At 43.0% G+C, this 20,344-nt stretch overlaps 1 protein-coding gene across 2 annotated transcripts in view; it reads left to right on the top strand.

Moving 5' to 3' along the window:
- The window catches only part of LOC147306771 (uncharacterized), a 32,558-nt gene extending 12,963 nt beyond the window's left edge, over positions 1-19,595 (top strand). The window contains exons 3-5 of one of the 2 annotated variants that reach the window (XM_086273831.1): positions 1,910-2,424; positions 9,391-9,444; positions 18,441-19,595. In XM_086273831.1, the coding sequence (XP_086129957.1) occupies positions 1,910-2,424; positions 9,391-9,444; positions 18,441-18,566 (695 nt within the window). In that variant the 3' untranslated portion in view covers positions 18,567-19,595. Of the gene's footprint in view, positions 1-1,909; positions 2,425-9,390; positions 12,014-18,440 lie in introns of those variants that run through there. The other variant, XM_086273830.1, reaches the window with a different exon arrangement.
- Positions 19,596-20,344: the final 749 nt, after the last annotated feature.

Here is a 20,344-nt window from a genome sequence, read left to right as displayed (position 1 = left end):
GCACAGGTGTACCTCAGACTGCCCACAACAAAAGGCCACCCTGGAATGTGCAGTTTTGTCTCACAGCAAAATGCCACAGATGCCACAAGCAATGAGGGAGCGTGCAATTGGCATGCTGACAGCAGGAATGTCAACCAGATCTGTCGCCCGTGCATTGAATGTTCATTTCTCAACCATAAGCCGTCTCCACAGGCGTTTCAGAGAATATGGCAGCACATCCAACCGGCCTCACAACCGCAGACCTCGTGTAACCACACCAGCCCAGGACCTCCACATCCAGCAGGTTCACCTCCAAGATCGTCTGAGACCAGCCACCCAGACAGCTGCTGGAACAATTGGTTTGCACAACCAAACAATTTCTGCACAAACTGTCAGAAACCGTCTCAGGGACACTCAACTGCATGCCCGTCGTCCTCATCGGGGTCTTGACCTGACTCCAGCTCGTCGCCGTAACAGACTTGTGTGGGCAAATGCTCACATTCGATGGCGTCTGGCACGTTGGAGAGGTGTGCGCTTCACGGATGAATCATGGTTCACATTGTTCAGGGCAGATGGCAGCTGAGAATGTCCCAGTTCTTGCATGGCCAGCATACTCACCGGACATGTCACCCATTGAGCATGTTCGGGATGTGCTTGACCGGCGTATACGACAGCGTGTACCAGTTCCCACGAATATCCAACAACCTCGCACAGCCATTGAAGTGGAGTGGACCAACATTCCACAGGCCACAATTGACAATCTGATAGACTCCATGCGACGATGTGTTGCACTGCATGAGGCAAATGGTGGTCACACCAGATACTGACCGGTTCTGGGTCCCCAGACCCCCAATAGCGCAAAAAACTGCACATTCCAGGGTGGCCTTTTGTTGTGGGCAGTCTGAGGTACACCTGTGCACTACTCATGTCAGATCAGCATCCTGATGTGGCACACCTGTGAGGTGGGATGGATTATCTCAATATAGCAGATGTGCCCACTACCACACATTTGGACTGATTTGTGACCACTGTTTGGGAGGGATGGTTATATTGTGTATCTGGAATGAATTTTAGGTCTCTACGTCCATCCCATGGGGAATGGGAGCAGTAACAAAGGTGTTGCGTTTATATTTTTGTTGAGTGTAGCAGCTGCACTGAGGTCATTTATAAAGCTTCTAGTTTTTAAAGTAGCTACGTCGTCTGGGATCTCATTATCTCTCAGACACCTTAAAAAGTAGATGTATTCATTGCACTTTTCTTGACTGATTCAGATTTTGTCTTTCTTTTAAATTCTAAATGTGACCTGCCGATACCGAATTATAACTGACAGAGCGTACAAACAATTTAAACTTTTCCTCAATGTAAAATTAGATTTTCATAGTAAAATAAATTGGTAAACTTCACAATTTTGACTTTATAGTTTGCACAAAGCTACAGGATCTTCTCTCACTTAAACAAGATGAAAATAAAGTGCTCTGCTACTGGAAGGAGGTGCAAATGATTAAAAAAAAATAAGTTGCCGAATGCCCACTTTTACCGGACATGTTTTACCTTACAAAAAAAAAGCAAATGCAACAGATTTATATAACAAATCCAAGTAGTTTTTGATGCGTGTCAGCTACAGTGATTGTCTTTGTCCCCTGATTTCCAAGAACTGGGAGAACAATAGAAAATAAATATATATTTTGATAGCGTAGAGTTGGGGTAATCTGGAATGATTACTTAGCCTTTATTAGGATTCCTGGTGACTTTTGTTCCTAGTCCTTTAGAGGAGGGAGAGAGAGATAAATCTGACTAGTGGTTAGCTTAAAAGTAGGAAACAGATGAGAGCAGAGGGGTACCTTGTTTCAGTGTAACTGGTCTGTTCGGTATTAAATTATAATCTTCTACATTTTTTAAAATTTGACTTATGAGTTTTTAATTCTCCTAGAGAGGCGGAGAAATTGTGCCCTCACCCCTCTGGCCACCAGCCAGCAGCACAACCAGGGTCCCCTCTCTCCTGCACGGCTGCGACGCCTGCGCCTCCTTTTAGATGCCAATCTGGATCGCCACTCTTCAGAGGAAGAACTCGAGCGAATCAGCTGCGGCGATAACAGGAAGTGGGTATCTTCACTCTCCCAGCGCCATGGCGATCACCACAGCAGTGCCTCCAGTGATGAGGAGGTGCGGGACCTCTGTGGCTGCAGGTCGCCTGCCGCCTCCGCCAGGTCGCTGGGGGAGCCCGGTGCTTGCCTGGCTGCCTCCCCCAGCCCTGTACTTTTCAGCTCCAGCCCACCACGTAGCCTCAAGCCACCCCCCATGCGATTTCAGCTGCAGGTGGTTCCGCCGGTTGCACGACCCATCATCTTGACCCACTTTGACCAATCAGCACCTTACAGAAAGTATCGGCACAGCTACGGGGGGGAACCAGGGAGACCCAGTCTGGACTTGGAGAAAATGCAACAGGTCCGTGAGTTAAATACGAGGAGCATGTATATGTTAGCGCTAAATTATTAAAGCAGGGTTTTTCCTGCAGCTAGTATAATGCACCCTTTTTATTCTCCCCTGAAAGAAGGCAGTATGTAATTAGTTCATTTTGTTTGTCTGTCTGTTTCTTAGCAGTCTAAGATTTACAGTTTTCAAGATGTCATATTTTTTGTGATGGTAGATGCAAAAAAACAGCTCAAACAGATTAAATTTGGGTAAAATCTGGGTCAAGGTCACACTAAATGTAAAAAAAAAAACCCTTTTGTATTACCCACAATTTGTTTTTTTTTTATCGCCTTCAAACTTCTCAACAATATACTAGGCCTCAGGAGACACGAGTATCTAGGTTGGCCAAGCATTTGACTTTGACCTTCATTGAGCCCAAGGTCAATTTTGACCTTGGAAAAAATCGCAAGAAACCGTACTGAGTAATACATCCTCTGAAAGGTTGTGGAAAGAACTCTTCAACACACTTTTAATTTTTTCCATCTGATGTCCTACGACGTCTGTGTTACCAATAACACGTCGAAGTCATCATATTGTAATAAAAACAAAGTTTTACTGTAGTATAGCTCTTGCCTTCGGGAGGACTTGCGCCCTCTGAGCAATCTTGTTTGTTATGTTGCCTTAAATGACAAGAAAATGCCTACAATTTTGCAATTTAAGGTAAAACTTGTTGTTTTCATGTAGACTTATTATGTTATGTTCAGTCAGCCCCCAACAGCCAATTTTGAGTCCGTAAAAACCCTGTTAACGATCGTAGTATCAATGGGCCCTGAAGGAAATGGTTTTGTTGTCCATATTGGAGAAAATGGCATGCGTTTTTATACTTCCTTGACCATAACAGGGAACTCTCTTTTTGAGGCAACTTGTGAGGGCCCGGGGCACTTGCCTTTCACATATATCCTGCAGCACCGTGTACCACATTGGCTACACTTCAGTGGAGGCTCATTACGTTAAGTGTATCAAGTCGTCAGTGTATAAGGACATAAATCCAAGCAGTCTATGGAAACATTTAGTAAAAGTGCATCACAGAAAACTTAGAGTTCACATCTGACTAGCTCATAGTTTGGCTGTTGGCACTTACAGGTAAGTAATATGTGCTGGCGGCCTAGCACCCACACACAGAGTTGGCTACAAGGACAGGTAAAGACTTAAAAAATCAGTGACCAGATTCTGTTGTTAGGAGGTATTGTCCTTTAGCATGTAAAGGTCAAATGCAGTGTTTCAAACTCTCTTGCTAACTTATGACACAGATACTGCATCACATCAGGCCATGTTTTCTTCTGTGCAAAACTGAAACTCCAGCAATTACGGCAGTGTATGCAGCACTCACTTCCTCTTCATTTTTTGATGGTAGTTTCCATCATATTCACCAAAATTCTGCAAAGCTTGTGATTTCTATTTTTGATTTTTTTTTTTTTTTTTTTTTTTTTTTTTTTGGGTGACTTGTAAATTTCCATAGGGAGTTTAGTATTAGATAGGCTAACATTTATAGCCTTCACTGCACATGCACACACTATAGAAAAAGGGTATGTCCTGCAGAGCCAGTTAATATTTGGGACAATATCTCAAGATGTTAGACAAGGGAACACGGGATAAAAAAATGCTTCACAATCCCACATAAAGAAGGATATCCGGTCACCTTGCTTAAAAGTAACACATACATGAAATTGCATAACAGTATGAATCCCTATTTTTACTTGTGGATTAACATGTAAGCAATATTTTGTTGTTGTAAATGGTTCGGGTGGAACTGATTAAATACTTTTGGTTAGTTTAAAGAATTACAGTGCATTATATATTTTATAACACTGAAATTTTCCTAAAATGTGAATGCACTTCTAGCTTTTAGCACAGTAAAAATACTAAGTACTTCCAAATTATGCTTCAGTACAGCACTCTAATCTACATTTACTTAATGGCTCTGCGGTTTAGTCCCCAGGGCACTGTATAACTGATTAATAATAATCAATTTTTAATTGCTATCAGTCGTTATTGCTGTAATTGAAACAGATCACTGACAGACCATTTCTCTCTCAGTAGGATGTTTAACTTGGAGCTTGGAATGCCATAATTTTGGATAATCAGTGAGTTTATGTGGGGATGTTGTATTAGGAGCCAGATTTTCTTCCCTCAAATATTTGGATGCATTCACAGAATGCAGTCTTTTCATGTCCAACAACCCGTTTCACTGTATGCTGAAATAGATTCTCTGTACCTATTTATGTAATATCATATTTAATTCTGACACTATAGCAGTATGTGTGCCAAATGGCAGATGAGCCTTAACCCCCCCGTCTCCACCCCCCTGAGCAAATCAAACAGCGATCTTGGGTCGCACATTTGGTCCAAAAATTCAATCGTGAATACTCTTCAAATACACATGCACACACGCAAACAAAGTCCTCCCTTTCCATAGCCGGACGCTCGCCTCCACGGTGGTCTGGCTGGAGAGGGATGAAGGAGAGGGAGCCACGGACGGCAGATGTCCGCCCTCGTTTTTCACAAAGGCTGGCGAGTGAGGGGAAACGATGGAGGGGTGGAGGCAGAAGGAGCGGATTAAATAAACAGAAAAACGACAGCCACTAATGAGTCACGGCGAAGCTGGTCCGCTAATCATTAAAATCCAATAGACTTGTTGGCCCACACTGTGGATGGGGAAGGGTGTGTGTGTGTGTGTGTGTCTTTGCAAAGAGAGAAACTGCAGGTTTCAGGGGTCCATATGTCCGTGGGGTTTTTAGAGGGAACGAACAGATGATAAGAGACAGCGGGCAACTTCGAGAGGGGTGAAGTGTAAAAAGAGAAGTAGTGTGTCGATGTGTATATGTGTGTGCATCCATCATCCTGCCTGTCTGTCTGTGTCTGCATGTGTACATCCTCCTGTCTGTGTCACTGTGTGTGTGTGTGCACGCTCAGTGAAGTGGAATGGGAGGTGCTGCAGGGAATACAAAAGGGGGCCTACAGAGGTAGCCAGCAGACACATTAACCCTTTAGCTGGACATCTCCCAGTCATGAAATCAGCCTCGACTTCTACACCTCATCCAGGGTCTGATGTACAACAAATAGCACATGTTCACTGGTGTTTGTACAGGAAAAAGTTAGCTTATAACCCTTGAATTTCTTATTACCCCCAAAAGCGATCTTAAATGTGTGTTAGAAAGATATATATGGCAAAGCTTCACATTATGTTTGGTCTGAGTACACCATAAGAATGCCGCGGTCAGACATTTAGTGGAGGACCTCGCCCACGCATTTGTAGTACAACCACTTCTCTCTTTTTCTATGAACATAAAGTTGACAACCTTTTTTATCCTCTGGTTTTTATTCTGTTCGGAGTTCCAGAAGCAATTTGGTGCAAACAGTGTTTTATATGCAAATGACTAATTAAGGAGCACAAGCCAAGAAGACTGAGCTCTATAAAAGACGACCATGCCAATGCACGGCTTTATAAATCTAATGAAAAGGATGCATTTCTGCCTGTGCTCGTACACGCAGCTTCAGTCATGAGTTTTATGAATCTGGCCCCCAGGGGAGCAAGAAAGGGAAAGAGATGCGGTTCTTGTTAAAAATGTAATTTAAAGGTGTCAAATATGGGGATTCTGTGCCAAAGGTGCAGGGAACACCTGAAACATATTCTTAACTACATCCTGAAACCATACAAATGGACATGCAAGCAAAGGAAAAGCATTTTCAAGGCCAGAAACGAGAAGAGTAAGAAATAAGTATATTTGGCCCAAAATATAGCCTCCCAGGCTTATTTTCAGTTAGATTGACTCATAGTCTATTTTTTTTCATTTCGAAGAGACAGCTATAAAAAAAACAAGAGCCATAACTCTGTACATGCAGAGTGGGTGGGCTTACACAGCTTCATCTTACAGGAAGATATTTGTACAGCAAATCTGAACACAATAAAAGAAGAAGAAGAACAACAAGACTGTTCCTTTAGTTCAAAATGAGGCTTGCAGATACTGCATAGAACTAAATCCCGGGTTATGTTCAGTAGCATACTCCAATATAAATTCAATTTAGTTAGTGTGGCAGATGCTGGTCATTTGAGCAAAACAAAAAACTGGATGACAATTTAAAGGAAACACCTGAACTGTACAGTGACTTGGTCAAAGTTGTTCCAAGTGATCGACTGTATCCTGATGTGAGTGAAAATAGCAAAAGATTGAATTAAATTCACTTCAAAGCACTTTATATCATAAGGTAAAAAGCCGAGAATAGTGAGAAAACCAACCAACAATTTAAAAAAACAAACAAAAAAATAAACCTGTTATGAGCAAGCACTTGGTGACAGCGGGAAGGAAGAACTCTCTTTTAACAGGCTTAGGGAGGGACAGCCTCCCTAATGATAATAATAATGATTAAATGCTGAGTGGTGTATAAACACATAGAGTGAAAAGACATGAGTGAAGATAACTGCACCCACAGCAGCCCAAGACTATTGCAGCATAGCTAAGGGAGCATTCTGAGTTACCTGTTCCAGCCCTACTTCCTTTAGGAGGAAGCTAATTTCGGTCACTTGCATCTACAATCTTATTGTTTTGAGTACTTCTCATAACTGGTGGGCGTAGGTGAGGAAGGAATGTAGATTGAGCAGTAAGTCATCTGGCTTGCTTTCACGCTCTATTCGGCACAACGGGCTGGTACCAAACTGATCTATTGGTCTCTGTCTTCACTCAGCTCATGAACAAACCCCAAAATGTTTGAGCAACTCCCCAAACACTGAGTGGGCACTCCACTTTCTTCTAGGTGAAAACAATGGCCTCAGACTACCATAAGAGTGCATGGAAAAAAATATTAATTCTTCAGATTGAAATGGTCCTTAAATGCTGAAGGATATTGACAGTGCACTTAGTTTTGGCTCCGGTGCTCCCTCTCTAAGACCAGGGGCTAACGTGCAGGTCTATGATTCCCCAGTGTGACCGTAAATAATTAGAGTCATGCCTTTATTTATTTATGGGTTCGTTCATTTAGTCTCTGATAACTCCTTATGCTTGCTTGTCCGTGTCCATTCCCACAAACTGCACAGATGTTGTTCTAAGTGATCGACTATATGCCGATGTAAGTGAAAATGGTTTTGATTGCTACATATACTATAACATTCACACCCACCAGGTCTCAACCCAGCCAGTTATCTATGAGAGATTCTGGTCTGACCTGTTAGCTCTCTGCACTGTCATCCAAACACTAAGTGTTAAACTGAAATGAATAACACCACTGTGAAAGCTAAGTAGAACTAAAAAGCAAAGATTCAATTAAATTCACTTCAATTCAATATTATTTACATAGCACTAAATCACAACAATAGTTGCCTTAATGCACTTCTATTGTAAGGTAAAGAGCATAGAATAGAGAAAACCCCAACAATAAAGCAGCTCGGATTGAGCAAGCACTTGGTGACAGTGGGAAGGAATAACTTCTAACAGGACAGACCCAGGCTTAGGGAGGGGCAGCCTTCTGCTGGGACCAGTTGGGGGTGGTGGGAGGAAGACACACTGTGAAAGAGAGTGAGAGATTAAAAATAACTAATGATTAAATGCAGAGGGGTGTATAGGCATATATCATGAAAAGAGGTCAATGAAGATAACCCACTGCATCCTGGGAAGCCCCCAGTACCAAGCCAATTGCCGTTCAGAGGGAGCGCTCAGAGTTACCTGTTCCATCCGTAACTCCCCTTAGGAGGAAGCTAGTTTCAGCTGCTTCTGTCCACTTATTGTTTTCATCACTGCTCACAGCTGGTGGGTGTAGGTGAGGAAGGAATGTAGATTGAGCAGTAAATCAACAGGCTTGCTTTCTGGTCTGATATCTATTCAGCACAACAGGCTGGTACCAAACCCTTCGTGTCGACTTCACTCGTCCTCAGGTCATGAACAAGACCCCCAAATTTTTTAGCCCGGAGAGAGGTGCAAACGATGGCCTCACACTACCATCCATTATAAGAGTGCAGTGTTAAGGTAGTACTTATGCCCTGGATTCACTTTTCAGAACCTGGAGTCTACATCCATCTTAACTAGGCGGCCCATGGATGTAAACAGTGGTTATAGCTTTCACCAAGGATTAGCCTAGATAAGTCAAGGCTATTTTTGTAGCATGTTGCATAGAAGACAAGTTCTGTACCCACGTTTCTACAGCTCGTTGGCAAGCTGTGACCTGTTTAAGGTGAGGGTGGTGTGCAGGGGTGGATAAAATTATCACTTTGATTTTTCTCTAAGATGGGTTCTTTGAAAGTTTGCACGAGGCCAGCTCAAACATGTAGCATCTAAAATAAACATTGGATTTGGTTTGTTTTTAAATTCTTCTTCAAGCATTTTGCACTCAAATACTGTAGACTGTAGAGTCACCGATGGGAAGAGGGGAAAAAAAAGAAAGATGAGGGCTGGCAGGAGGTGAGCATGAGGGCAAGTGCACGTTGACTGTCTCCCACATCACAGCAGCAGGAGTCTTGTGGTGCTTCCATTCTCTCCTGCGCTCCCTTCCCCTTTGGAAGCTACCTGCGCGACTCCAGACAATTCGATGATTGTGTGGTCCCTCCACCCCCACTGTGTTTTCTTTCTTTTTTCTTTTTTTCTGAAAACAGTGGAGCTGCGTGGTCATGGAGGGGAGTGGGAGACAGGATATTGCATAAGCTTCATTGACCAACTGTTTATACTTGAGTGAGACAGCTGGATTTGCTGACTTCCTCGATCATCCCGAATTAAACATTAAGCCGGTGCCTACTTTGTTTTCATGTGTTGGTGTTTTGCTGTTTTTGATATGGCTGATTATAGAAAAATACTCACATGCACCGACACTAGCTTTAACCAGTCATTTTCTCTCATAAAAAGTTCAGTCTACAAGAAAAGGTGTGGAGCTTTTACTCTTCCTGTCACAGAGGAGCTGCTGCTGAAGTTTTAATATCGATAGAAAAGTCACTGTGCTTTCTTCTTGTCTTCACAGAAGATGCTGCTGAAAAAGAACTGCGGAGGGAAAACACGGACCATAAAGATTCGGGTGAGTTCACTTTCATTGCCACACGAATACCCTGCTGGCAGGAAACGCTCCCACAACACTGGCGAACATTGGAATAGTATTCCTGTAAGCTTCAAAGCTCAGCTAAGACATAACATTTTGACTGCAACACTCGAGATGTTTTGAGAATATTGTCACGGTGAAGGTTATGAAGTTTACTGCTATCAGCTGTACGCAACATTCCTACAGCTGATAGCAGTAAAAAAAAGAAATAAAACAAATTGTCAACACAACAGCTGGCGATGTTTTCAGGCTGTTATGAGCTCTGAAGGGACAAAGCGCTCATAATGTTCCTCTAATGGCATTTGTTAGCAAAGTTAGTAGTTTTGACTGCAACATATAGAGGTTTTTGGTATAACAGATGATAATATATTTTTTTAGCTTTCCCACATCAGTCAGTCCATCTGTAAACCCTTGAAGTGGACAGTATTGTGCAAAAGTCTTGAGCCAAGCCTCATTTCCATATATTTTGCTTCCAAGGAGCCAAGACACACAACCCAGTGAGTGTTGTGTCTACACAAAAGAGAAGAAAGCAAAAATCTGTCCCCCATGTTTTAATAGGATCTATGAAAAACTCCAAAGATAACACAATTTGATGGGCATATAAAAGTATTTTGACGCCAACAAGGTGATTCCCTAAGAACTAATAGCTGAAAACTTGGCAGGTTGTGCAGTTTGTCCTTAATAAATGTGAGGAAACTGGACAAGTGGAGGACACAGGAAGAAGTTGCGGGCTTAAATAAGTATTTGCAGAAGATGAAAAGTATTTGAAGGTAATGTCCGTCATCAGAAATGGTCTCAGAGGAAGGTGGCTGTCAAGAAGCTATTCTTTAGAAAGGGAACCAGGTTGAAAGGACTAAGGTACGCCAAATTACTCAAGAACTGGCCTGAAGATCAGTGACAACAAGTCTTATGGAGTAATGAATCCAAATTTTTTTTGGTTGGCGGTGTTGTTAATCTGTATGTAGAGCGGTCCAACAGTGAGTGCCTGTAGCCATGTTTAAAAACCATCCATGTAAGATAATAAACAGGATCCCATATTTAAATGAGGGCAAAATAAAAGCTTCGTTTTGAACTTTTATTGCTGGGTAAAAAAAATTTTTTTCTGCTCAGGCTGAAGCGTTCCATTTATGGGTTGTAATATCTTTAACAGGGGCATCATCATGATATACAGATGCTGCTAACTTGAAGATAAAAGTGATATAAAAAAACCCCAGTGCTATCAGTTAAAGCCACAGATTCACTTTGCAGTTTATCACAGCTCTCTCACTGCAGACAGCATCTACACACTTAATGCCTAATTAGAGCAATGTGACAACTGCTAACAGAGTTCACTTTCCTCTTGCACACCGAGAGACTCACTAGGCTGAGTTCACTCTTAGTTTAATTGCCTTTTTGTCTTCTCCTTTCTTCTCTCATTTGAGCTAACACTAGCTACACACTGACTCAGAGGTGTCTGCTCAATTTGTTGCTGGCCTTGAGTCACTGCAGTGAGTTGCACTATTTTTACTTTACGAGACTTGAACAAACCGAGTTCCCCGTGTATCACTTTGAACCAGTGCTCATACTGGTTTAGCCTTATTGAGATAAGAGTGACTTAAGAGAGTCATGTTAACAAAATAAATACATCTAAGCATGATTTTCAATGATAATTTTCAATGGTTACATGACGTCATTTACAATAGTTATATATATTTAGCTTCTTTAGCTGAAGAACCAGTGAGCTTATCCAATGATGAGACGTCTGTTCCTTCACAGTTCACACCATTCTTCTTATTCTTTCCTTGAGTATTCGTCAGATTATAATGAAACTTGTACTCAACAATGGGTCTTCACTCAAAACGGTGCTGAAGGTCGTCCAACTCACGGTAGATTAGAACGTTAACCAACTATGAACGGGTTAAAGTTCTAGTTAACTTGAAAATTTAGTTTGAAATTAAGATCCATCCATCCATCCATCCTCCCATCATCTGCTGCTTATCCGTGCTGGGTCACGGAAGCAGTAGTCTAAGCAGAGTCCAGACCTCCATCTACCCAGCCACCTCCTCTACGTCATCCAGGGGGACCCTGAGGCGTTACAAGGCCACGCGAGAGATCCAATCTCTTCAGCATGTCCTTGGTCTACCTCCAGTTCTTCATCTGGTAGGACATGCCTGCAACGCCTCACAGAGGAGGTGCCCAGGAGGCATCATGGTCAGACAGATGTTCAAACTACCTCAACTGGCTCCTTTTGAAGGGGAGAAGTAGTAGCTCTACTCCTACTTCCTCCTCTATGACTGAACTTCTCACCCCAACTCAAAAGGAGAGATCAGTCACCCTTCGAGGAAAGCTCATTTCCGCCACTGAGGAAATGTGTTGGGCTGTGGTCAAGGGCGGAGGCCCTGGTGGTCCTATACCCAACTGCTGAGGGTGGATATAAGATAAGATAAGATAAGATAAGATAAGATAAGATAAGATAGAACTTTATTAATCCCTCGGGTGGGTTCCTCTGGGAAATTCGACTTCCAAAAAAAGCACAGCAACGACCGAAGTTACAGTTACAGAACTGTTATATATATATACACACACACACACACACACACACACACACACACACACACACACACACACACACACACACACACACACACACACATATATAAATACAGAGACAAATATAAATAAAATATACAAAGGGGATAAATAGAATATATAGGAATAAAAAATAAAAATACAAGTGAATTGCACATTTCAAGTATTGAGTCTATTGCACTGTTGACTATTTACAAAAAGTATTGCACAAGGTATTGTACAGTGAGGTGCAGAGGCACTGCAGCTTAGTTGTTCCCCCCTCCTTTGTCCTCCTGTTTCCCCTCCCTCTCCCCTCCAGAGAGGAGTTAAACAGTCTGATGGCGTGTGGGACAAAGGAGTTTTTAAGTCTGTTAGTTCTTGTCTTGGGGAGAAGCAACCTGTCACTGAACAGACTCTTCTGATTGTTTATGGCCGTGTGCAGAGGATGCCCAGCATTGTCCATAATGTCCATCAGTTTCTTTAGTGTCCTTTTCTCTGCCACTGTCACCAGAGTGTCCAGCTTCATGCCGACCACAGAGCTAGCCCTCCTGATCAGTTTCTCCAGCCTGGATGAGTCCCTCTTTGCTGTGCTGCTCCCCCAGCACACCACAGCATAGAAAAGTACTCCAGCAACCACTGACTGGTAAAACATCCTCAGGAGCTTCCTGCAGATGTTAAAAGACCTCAGCCTCCTGAGGAAGTACAGTCGGCTTTGGGCTTTTTTATACAGGTGCTCTGTGTTGCATGACCAGTCCAGTTTATTGTCCACCCACAGCCCGAGGTACTTGTACTTGTTGACCACCTCCACCTCCACCTCCTCCCCCTCTATCTGAACTGGATATTGGGACATGAGAATAAATTCTTATAATAAACTAGACATTATGGTTTATTTTTGGACCTATTTTTGATCGTGAACTTGTATCTCATCAGTAGCAGATGGCTATCAGGTAGCAGACGTAAAGCTGTTAATGAATCAACTCCATCTTGCAAATTATCTGGAAAAAAAGAAGCAGTGAAAACACCAAGAAGGAAATACTACTTAGGCTCATGTCATTATCACAGCTGTAATTATAGTTTTGGGCGAGCCGCAGACGATTTTCAGATTTCCAGATGGGTCTCGGCAGTCTTTAGAAATGCCTGGTATATGAAAATCTAAAATCATGACCGGTCTAATTCCTGATATAGTCAGCTCTTACAGAGGATGCACCAACAGGCTGCAGTATAAGATAAATAAGAATTATTTTGAACTGTGAATCACACAAAGCTACTGTAACAGAGTCTAAAAATAAAGTGAAGAAAACCAGTCAAAGCAGATTATCATTATCAAGTGTGTCTTACACGTAAATTAATTGAAATCAATTTAAACACGACTTTGCATGCAGAGCCTTTCCTTTAATGCTGGCTGATGGGCAGTCCAGATCAGGGTATCCATTACAGTCGCGATAAGGTTGCGAGGTTGCTCAGCCCCTGTGAACAGACCGGCCTGCCTTATTGCCAGCACCTTGATCTCCATCCAACTGCATACTGGGACAGCATCTGGCTGCAGCGTTTGTTCCCATGCCCCACTAGCTACTGAGCTATAGAGACTGTGGAAAATCTGATAGCGCCATTGGATTCCTTTTGCAAACTTTACTGCAGTGATACATTAGCCTAAGAATGAAAAAATGCCCTCCTTTTCACGTTTGTTTGATCTCTTGATTTCACTCAACAGCCTTTAATAGCTGTGCTTTCCGCTTGTCCCATTAGTGCACATTTACCAGCCTGAATACTTCTGTAAATACAACAGGAATTTCCCAAAGAAGTCCAAACGCAACGGCCAACAATTAATCATCAGCGATGCGACTGTGTACATGGTGATTTTTGCTTAGAAGGACGGAGAGCTGGAGGCTGGAACAAGCTTTGTCGTCTTGGCACGGAGGAGGGCGCTCCAGAAGGAGGCACAGTGTGGTGAGAAAAGTGACGTTATTATCACGTCGTGTGGGATAGTGTCAGTGGAACCTTATCACACACTTGTTTATGAGCGCACACATGTGCGTGCACACGTACACACAGCGACTGTAACAGCATCGAGTATACCTCAGTCCTGCATGATGATGAGTGAAAATGTAAAAAACCGAGGTGGCGATGAGAGATGGAGCTGAGGAGGAGGAGGTAGAGTGTGTGCGGTTCCCTTGTGGTGTATTTCCAGGGATGGAGTCATTTTCCATTTATAGCCTGGCCGGCTGCTATCTGTTTAGTTCCACTGATACGTGGAGATATTGCTCATTATCCCGTGTTCTCACTGGTGAAGCTGGTAGTGTTGCTGATGTCCCCGTCAGTGACGTCTGTGGGCACTGTGTTTGTTCCAGTTCAGAGATTTTTGTCTCAAAGTGAGTGCACAGTGGATTGATGAGCCATTTGGAAGCTTGTGTCCACTCTTTGTGCACTTTTTCCCCCTTCCATCTCCTTCTGTCGACCCACGGTTTCCTGGCCAAGATCCAGCACCAAGGCACTGGATCTCGCTGGGTGGGTGCAGGAGGGGGTTGAAACTGGACTCAATTTTTCAAGCATGGGAGTTGTTACAGGGGTTGAGGAGGTTGATGGTGGTGGCGGTGGGGGTTTTGTGTAGGAAAGAATGAAAACACAGCTTTGGACCCTGTAGCTGCTGCTGAGGCCTCCCCCTCAGGGCCTGGAGGTGAATAGGAGAGTTTATTGATGAGAGCTTCCCCGGCTGTAGCAGGCAAGAGTGATGGCGTCTGGTTTCAGCCACTGTAAAGAATGGAGGAGGGAAAAAATTGATTGAGCTGAGGGAAGTGGTGCAGATATAGGCAGAATTGAGGGAGCTAAATGTAAGGAAAAAGTGGTGCATGACCCTTTGGTTTCTGGTTGAGGTAAATCTGACTTTTGTATTACAGCAAGACTGAAATGGACTCGAGGTGAGGGCTCAGTGAAGAGCTACAATCCATGCTCACAGCTTTGAGCCATCGACCAGCACCAGTTATGCTCTTGTCCTGATAACATCTCCCCCTGGCATTGCAAATAAATTAACACTCTGAGAAGCTATCACATTCCGCTAGGCGCGATTGTGTTAAATAGGGCGCAGTTGCTTACTGCAGACCTCAGTATCGTTTGTATCATTTATTTAAATATAGCAAATGTTGCAACTCTGAAAGAGAGACTCCTAAAATAAATATGCAACAAACTTTTTCCGTGCTTTGAAGTCACATGATTGGCACAGTAAGCTCTTAAGTAAATCCCGTCAGTGGCTTTTCGATGCCAATAGCGGCTGTTAAATCTTTAGAGTTTAAGATTCTTTTAGATGTTTAACTCAGCGGTCCCCAACCTTTTTTGTGCCATGGACCGGTTTATGCCCGACAATATTTTCACGGACCGGCCTTTAAGGTGTCGCGGAAAAATACAACAAAATAAAACTAGTACCGGCACCGAAAAAAGAAGATTTATTCATAAAGCACGTGAAAAGACCCAGGAAAACAGAGTTAACGATAAAAACGATAACAAAATAACGCTGAAAACTGATAAAAACCCTGAAAACCATACATTTCACACCTGAGCCTCAACTCTTGCGACCCGGTACCAAACGACTCACGTACCGGTCCGAGGCCCGGGGGTTGGGGACCGCTGGTTTAACTGATCTTTCATGCCATCGTTCCTACTGCAGAGATCTGTACTCGGTCTGACCCTGAATGCCGCAGATGTAAACTCTGTGAGGAGGATTGTTAATGTGGACAGGGAGTTGTCCTGATGTATGACTTTTCTCTGCTGTTGGAGTAGCTCACAGCTACCATATGGAGAACATCTCAGCAGAGTTCACATCCATCAAGTTTACTGTGGCTCAGTCTCAGAGTGAGATTTTCCATGTCTCTCTCTCTCTTTTTTTTCGGCTCTTTATTCAAACATGAGTACACAGAGCGGCTCTAAGTGGTGATGGGAATTGTTGCTGAGTTACTGTTGTAGAGCTGAACCCCTGAAGATGTCGGTTGAAGTCATAGCAACACCTGTAGCTTCACATGCACTGATGTTATTGGGTGATTTTTCTAGCAGCGGCGGGTGTTCTCCCTGCATCTCAGGGGATCCACTTAGTTACTCTAATGCATCGGTCTCCCAATTTACAGCTCTCTGTATAAGCACACGCTCCAGTCTTTCCATGGTATCAGCTCGCTGCAACAAGTCTGTCTCTGAAGAAATGTGCTCCCTCCTTGGATTTGGCTCTGAGGGAGAAAGTGCCGCCTCACTGCCAAATCCAACAAAGTCATTTCCTGTTGTTTCCTGTAGGGAGGAGAATGACGAGGGCTAAATTTAGACGGAGGCCTTCTAGAGCCATGAGAAGCTCAGAGAGGGGTCTCTGCAAGTGGAAAATCATTTATGTCACTGAACCTGCAGTGTGCATAAATAAATAAATAAATAATTAGCGTGAAAATGTTCTAATTAGGTGCAGTAACTTTCCAACAGTGCCAGTTGAGTTTTCACTTTGCTCTGATGTGTCCTGAGGATCCAGCATTTCCACACTTCTCCACAGACTGTCAATTTAACTTGATGTGTGCTGCACTCTGTCGCACGTATCGAGCGCCCAGGTATCAAGTCGTCAAGACTACTTTATGCAAACCAGAAACATCCAGCCTCTAAACCAGGGCTGTCAAACATAAAGCTTGGGGTCCAGAATCAGCCCAGCCCAAGACTCCAATCTGGCCCACAAGATGGCACAGATACAGACTTCCCCCATGACCAGTCATACTACACCAAAGTAAATAAGTAATAGATTACAATACATAACTGCTTACAATTGAAGCCTCGGGCCCACTATGGTCAGTGATTTTTGTCATCAAACAGGGAGAGTGATGAGTGATGAGAGTGTGGATGTCTTTGTGCCTGCCAGTTTTTTGTGAGTCCGTGTAGTCATTATAAGGGGACCAGTGTGCACTGAATTCAAAGAGCTGTTTTGTGTGAAGACATTTTTCACTACCCACATCTTTGCAATTCTTCATTAAAACAACACAAGAGACACAGCAGCTCCTCTTCTTCCTTGTTGTCATTTTGAGTAGGTTCGTAGCGCCTGTGCTTTTTATAATGCTAGTGACTGCACATGTGAAAACAAATCCTTTGTGCAGAATTTACATGGACTTGTAATGACTATAATAGGATCACCCGATGTCTCTCTGAGTGACCTCATCTGCAACTACGTATATACTACTACTAATTTACACTACATAACTGTTGAGCTGTCAGGCTGAATCATTCTTTGTATTTGAACTACTGGTAGAGTCACCCTTTTCTCCTCCATCATTCTAGAAAAGGGAATTCAACCTTCAAGGGAGGGTTATGTTGTGCTTTTTTGCACTTGGGCAACACAAAATGCATCACTGAGGGTGGAAAGCATTACCTCAGTGCCTTAACTCAGTCCAGATAGGATTGGGTTATGGATTATTGTTTGGGTTATTGTTTGAAATCTAGGAGCAGACACAAGAAGTTCATTGCTCGCTGAAAGTGAGGAGATGCATTGTGACCGTTGCCAAAAAGGCCACTGTTGACACTCAAGTCGTGTGATTAACTGATGCAAGTCCTAGTTTTGCTCACAGATTTTGTTTTCAACAAACATGAAATCAAGAAAATTCTGATTTTTATTTATTATTTGAATTTGTTTGTGTTGTGAACTTCTCATTATCTCATCCCATTGTGATACATCCATAATTCACAGGGATCACTACTCCTCCTTCAGCATTGGTCAGTGAGTTTTTGGTGCTTTTTTGCCCTTGCCAGATAGTACAGTGAAGATGAAAAGAGAAGATGCACAGTGGGGGGCCTTGGGTCAAAATCAAACTCGGGTCACTGCGGCGTGTGGTCGCCTCCTAAACCCATGAGCTAAACTAGCAACCTATTGTGTCTTCACCCAAACTGTGCTCAACCTCAGCATCACATTTGTCATTTTATGTGCAATGACCTGTGATGGATCGTGAGCCACTGGTGCATTTGCTCTTTAGTTAATCTCAAACCAATATGACTCTAAGAGGGCTTAAAGCCAACAAGATTAAAAGTAGTGAAATGTTTCTGTAGGTGAACCTGTGTAAGGTTCACTAACGGTTGCCTTTGTCTACGGATCAACAAGGGTCTCTTACCCAACCTCCTTTTGCGTAACATGAGAATGACTGCTGTCTTGAGGTATTCACATCCCCTGCTGCTTGGGCCTCTTCTTGCTTGTATTTGGAACAACACATACCCCACAGTGGAGGCAGTGAAGTGGCAGGGGCTGGCGTTTGCCCTTGGATGGCTTTTTTGGTCAGAAACACCAGCTCAGTTTGGGTCTAACTCTATCTGATGGCCTTGTATATTTAAAGTTTAACAAAACTACATGTTAAAAATTCTTAAGGTCAGCAGGTAATCGTTACCAAAGGCTGCAGTCACCCAAACACATGCTCTCTCTATCTGTCTTTCAGAATCTGACGGGCAGTCGTCCCCCGCCCAGGTACACCTACGACCCCTCCATCTTCGCCTTCCGCTCCCTGAGCACAGTCCCCCCCTGCAGCCCTCTGAGTCCGTCCGAGGATCCTCCCTGCTCATAAGGAAACATCCTCACACCAGATAATCCTCCCCACTCCTCTCTTCATTCCCAGACGGCTGCTTTTTTTTGTGGTGTCTGCCCTTCTTAGACCAACGAGCAGCTGGTATGAAAGCGTTTGTTTGAAGGTCGAATTCTTGCACACTCAGGTAATCCCACCCTGTCACTTTGAGCGTCGCTCTCTGCCTGAAATCAACAGCGGGCCCAGCACAACCCATCTGAGGATGCTTCAGGTTTTAGAAATCCTGTGATTGGAGGAAGAACGCTCCGGAAACGGACACGGCCCACCTGAACTTAAGTTTTCAGCACAATATTCAAGGGAAATAATGCATGTAAGACAATCAAATGCTTCCAGGGTTTCTTCCTTTGATGTGATAGCTTCATAAAAACAGCGAGGTGAGTCCTCTGACATCAGTGGTCACATTTGTCTGTTTGAAATTAAGTTAATAAAAAAAAGCTTCTCTGGATGTATTATTGAATATGCAGGTCATGTAAGGCTGAGCTATAACAAACATGTATGGCTGTAGTTGAACATAGTCGACCTTTGACCTTTTGATGATGTACATTTCTTAATGAATTTGTCACTTGTAGTCCAGGTCAAAGTTCAGTACTTGTATCCTCTTTCCTTGCATGAATTTCACTGCTTTGCAGAAAGAGGTATGTGGATGAGAATAGTTTGCTGCACATTCGGCAAGTGTACACGGTGCTGTGTTCTGCATAGCCTACTTGTAGTGTGCCATTTCTTTTCTCCAATATTGTACCTCATTACTGTCTAGGTAGAAGAGGACCACTGGTGTAATTAAGATGTCCCAGTGTTTCTGCAGATCTCTTAATGCCTTGAAATGACATTCCTGTTGTGTTGAATGAAACTTGGGGTCGATCTCGGCCCCGAGAACTGAGCTGATGAACTTATTAAATGCGAAATGTCACCACTGTAACTAGGATTTTGCTGAAGTGAATGTAACATTGTGACATGTTTTCGTCCCTTGTTGCACAAAAATTAGTCAATAAATGCCCTGTGGCCTCTTGTTTAGGAGGTGATTTTTTTTTATGTGATATTATGAGTATTTAAGGTTGGATCGAAAATTCTAGCTCACCTTCATGGGATTCTCTGGACTGTTTATCCTTGTGTGAAGGATCCTTGCTGGTGATGAGGTCTGGGTCTCTGGCAGCTACAGGGCACTTTTCATTTGAAGGTCCACTGTCTCCATGCCTGAAGTCAGCACATCAGGTGAGAAGTATGACCAGGAGCGTGCTCAGTTAATACTCTGAAGCAGCAGCCCCCTTCATAGTTTAACAATGTCATGTTATCATTTGTATTTGGGGACCATCGAGAGAGTTTATGGTGTCGTAAATCCTTAAGTGGACAACTGATGCTGATTGTGGTGCTTTATAGCCTAAAATTTGTGTTTTATATATTGAGATTAAATTTTAGATTCAAAATGGCCTTGGTTTATGACTAAAATATCTTGTTTTCTTTATTTCCCTTAAAGTCATTTTCTGCAATAATTGATTATGAAACTTTTTGTAACCAATAGCTTCTTTTGGCTGTTTCCTTGTTCCAGAGGCACTGCCACAGCAGATGGATCTGGATTTCTGATTTGTGACGCAAAGTTTTAGCCCCCAAAAAAGAAAAATCCCTGCAGCACTCTGCAAAGGTAGATCTGTAGAGAGCAGTGTTGGTCAAGTTACTTGAAAAAAGTAATCAGTAACTAATTACTGATTACTTCCCCAAAAAAGTAATCCCGTTACTTTACTGATTACTTATTTTCAAAAGTAATT

Source organism: Aulonocara sp. 'chitande type north' Nkhata Bay, linkage group LG19 (genome assembly GCF_057382095.1).
Source record: "Aulonocara sp. 'chitande type north' Nkhata Bay isolate Kocher_YH1m ecotype deep benthic linkage group LG19, A_spYH_male_GT1.1, whole genome shotgun sequence".
NCBI classification, from domain to species: Eukaryota; Metazoa; Chordata; class Actinopteri; order Cichliformes; family Cichlidae; genus Aulonocara; species Aulonocara sp. 'chitande type north' Nkhata Bay.
The sequence above is the reverse complement of the archived record's forward strand: the minus strand, read 5'-3'. Positions and strand labels throughout refer to the sequence as shown.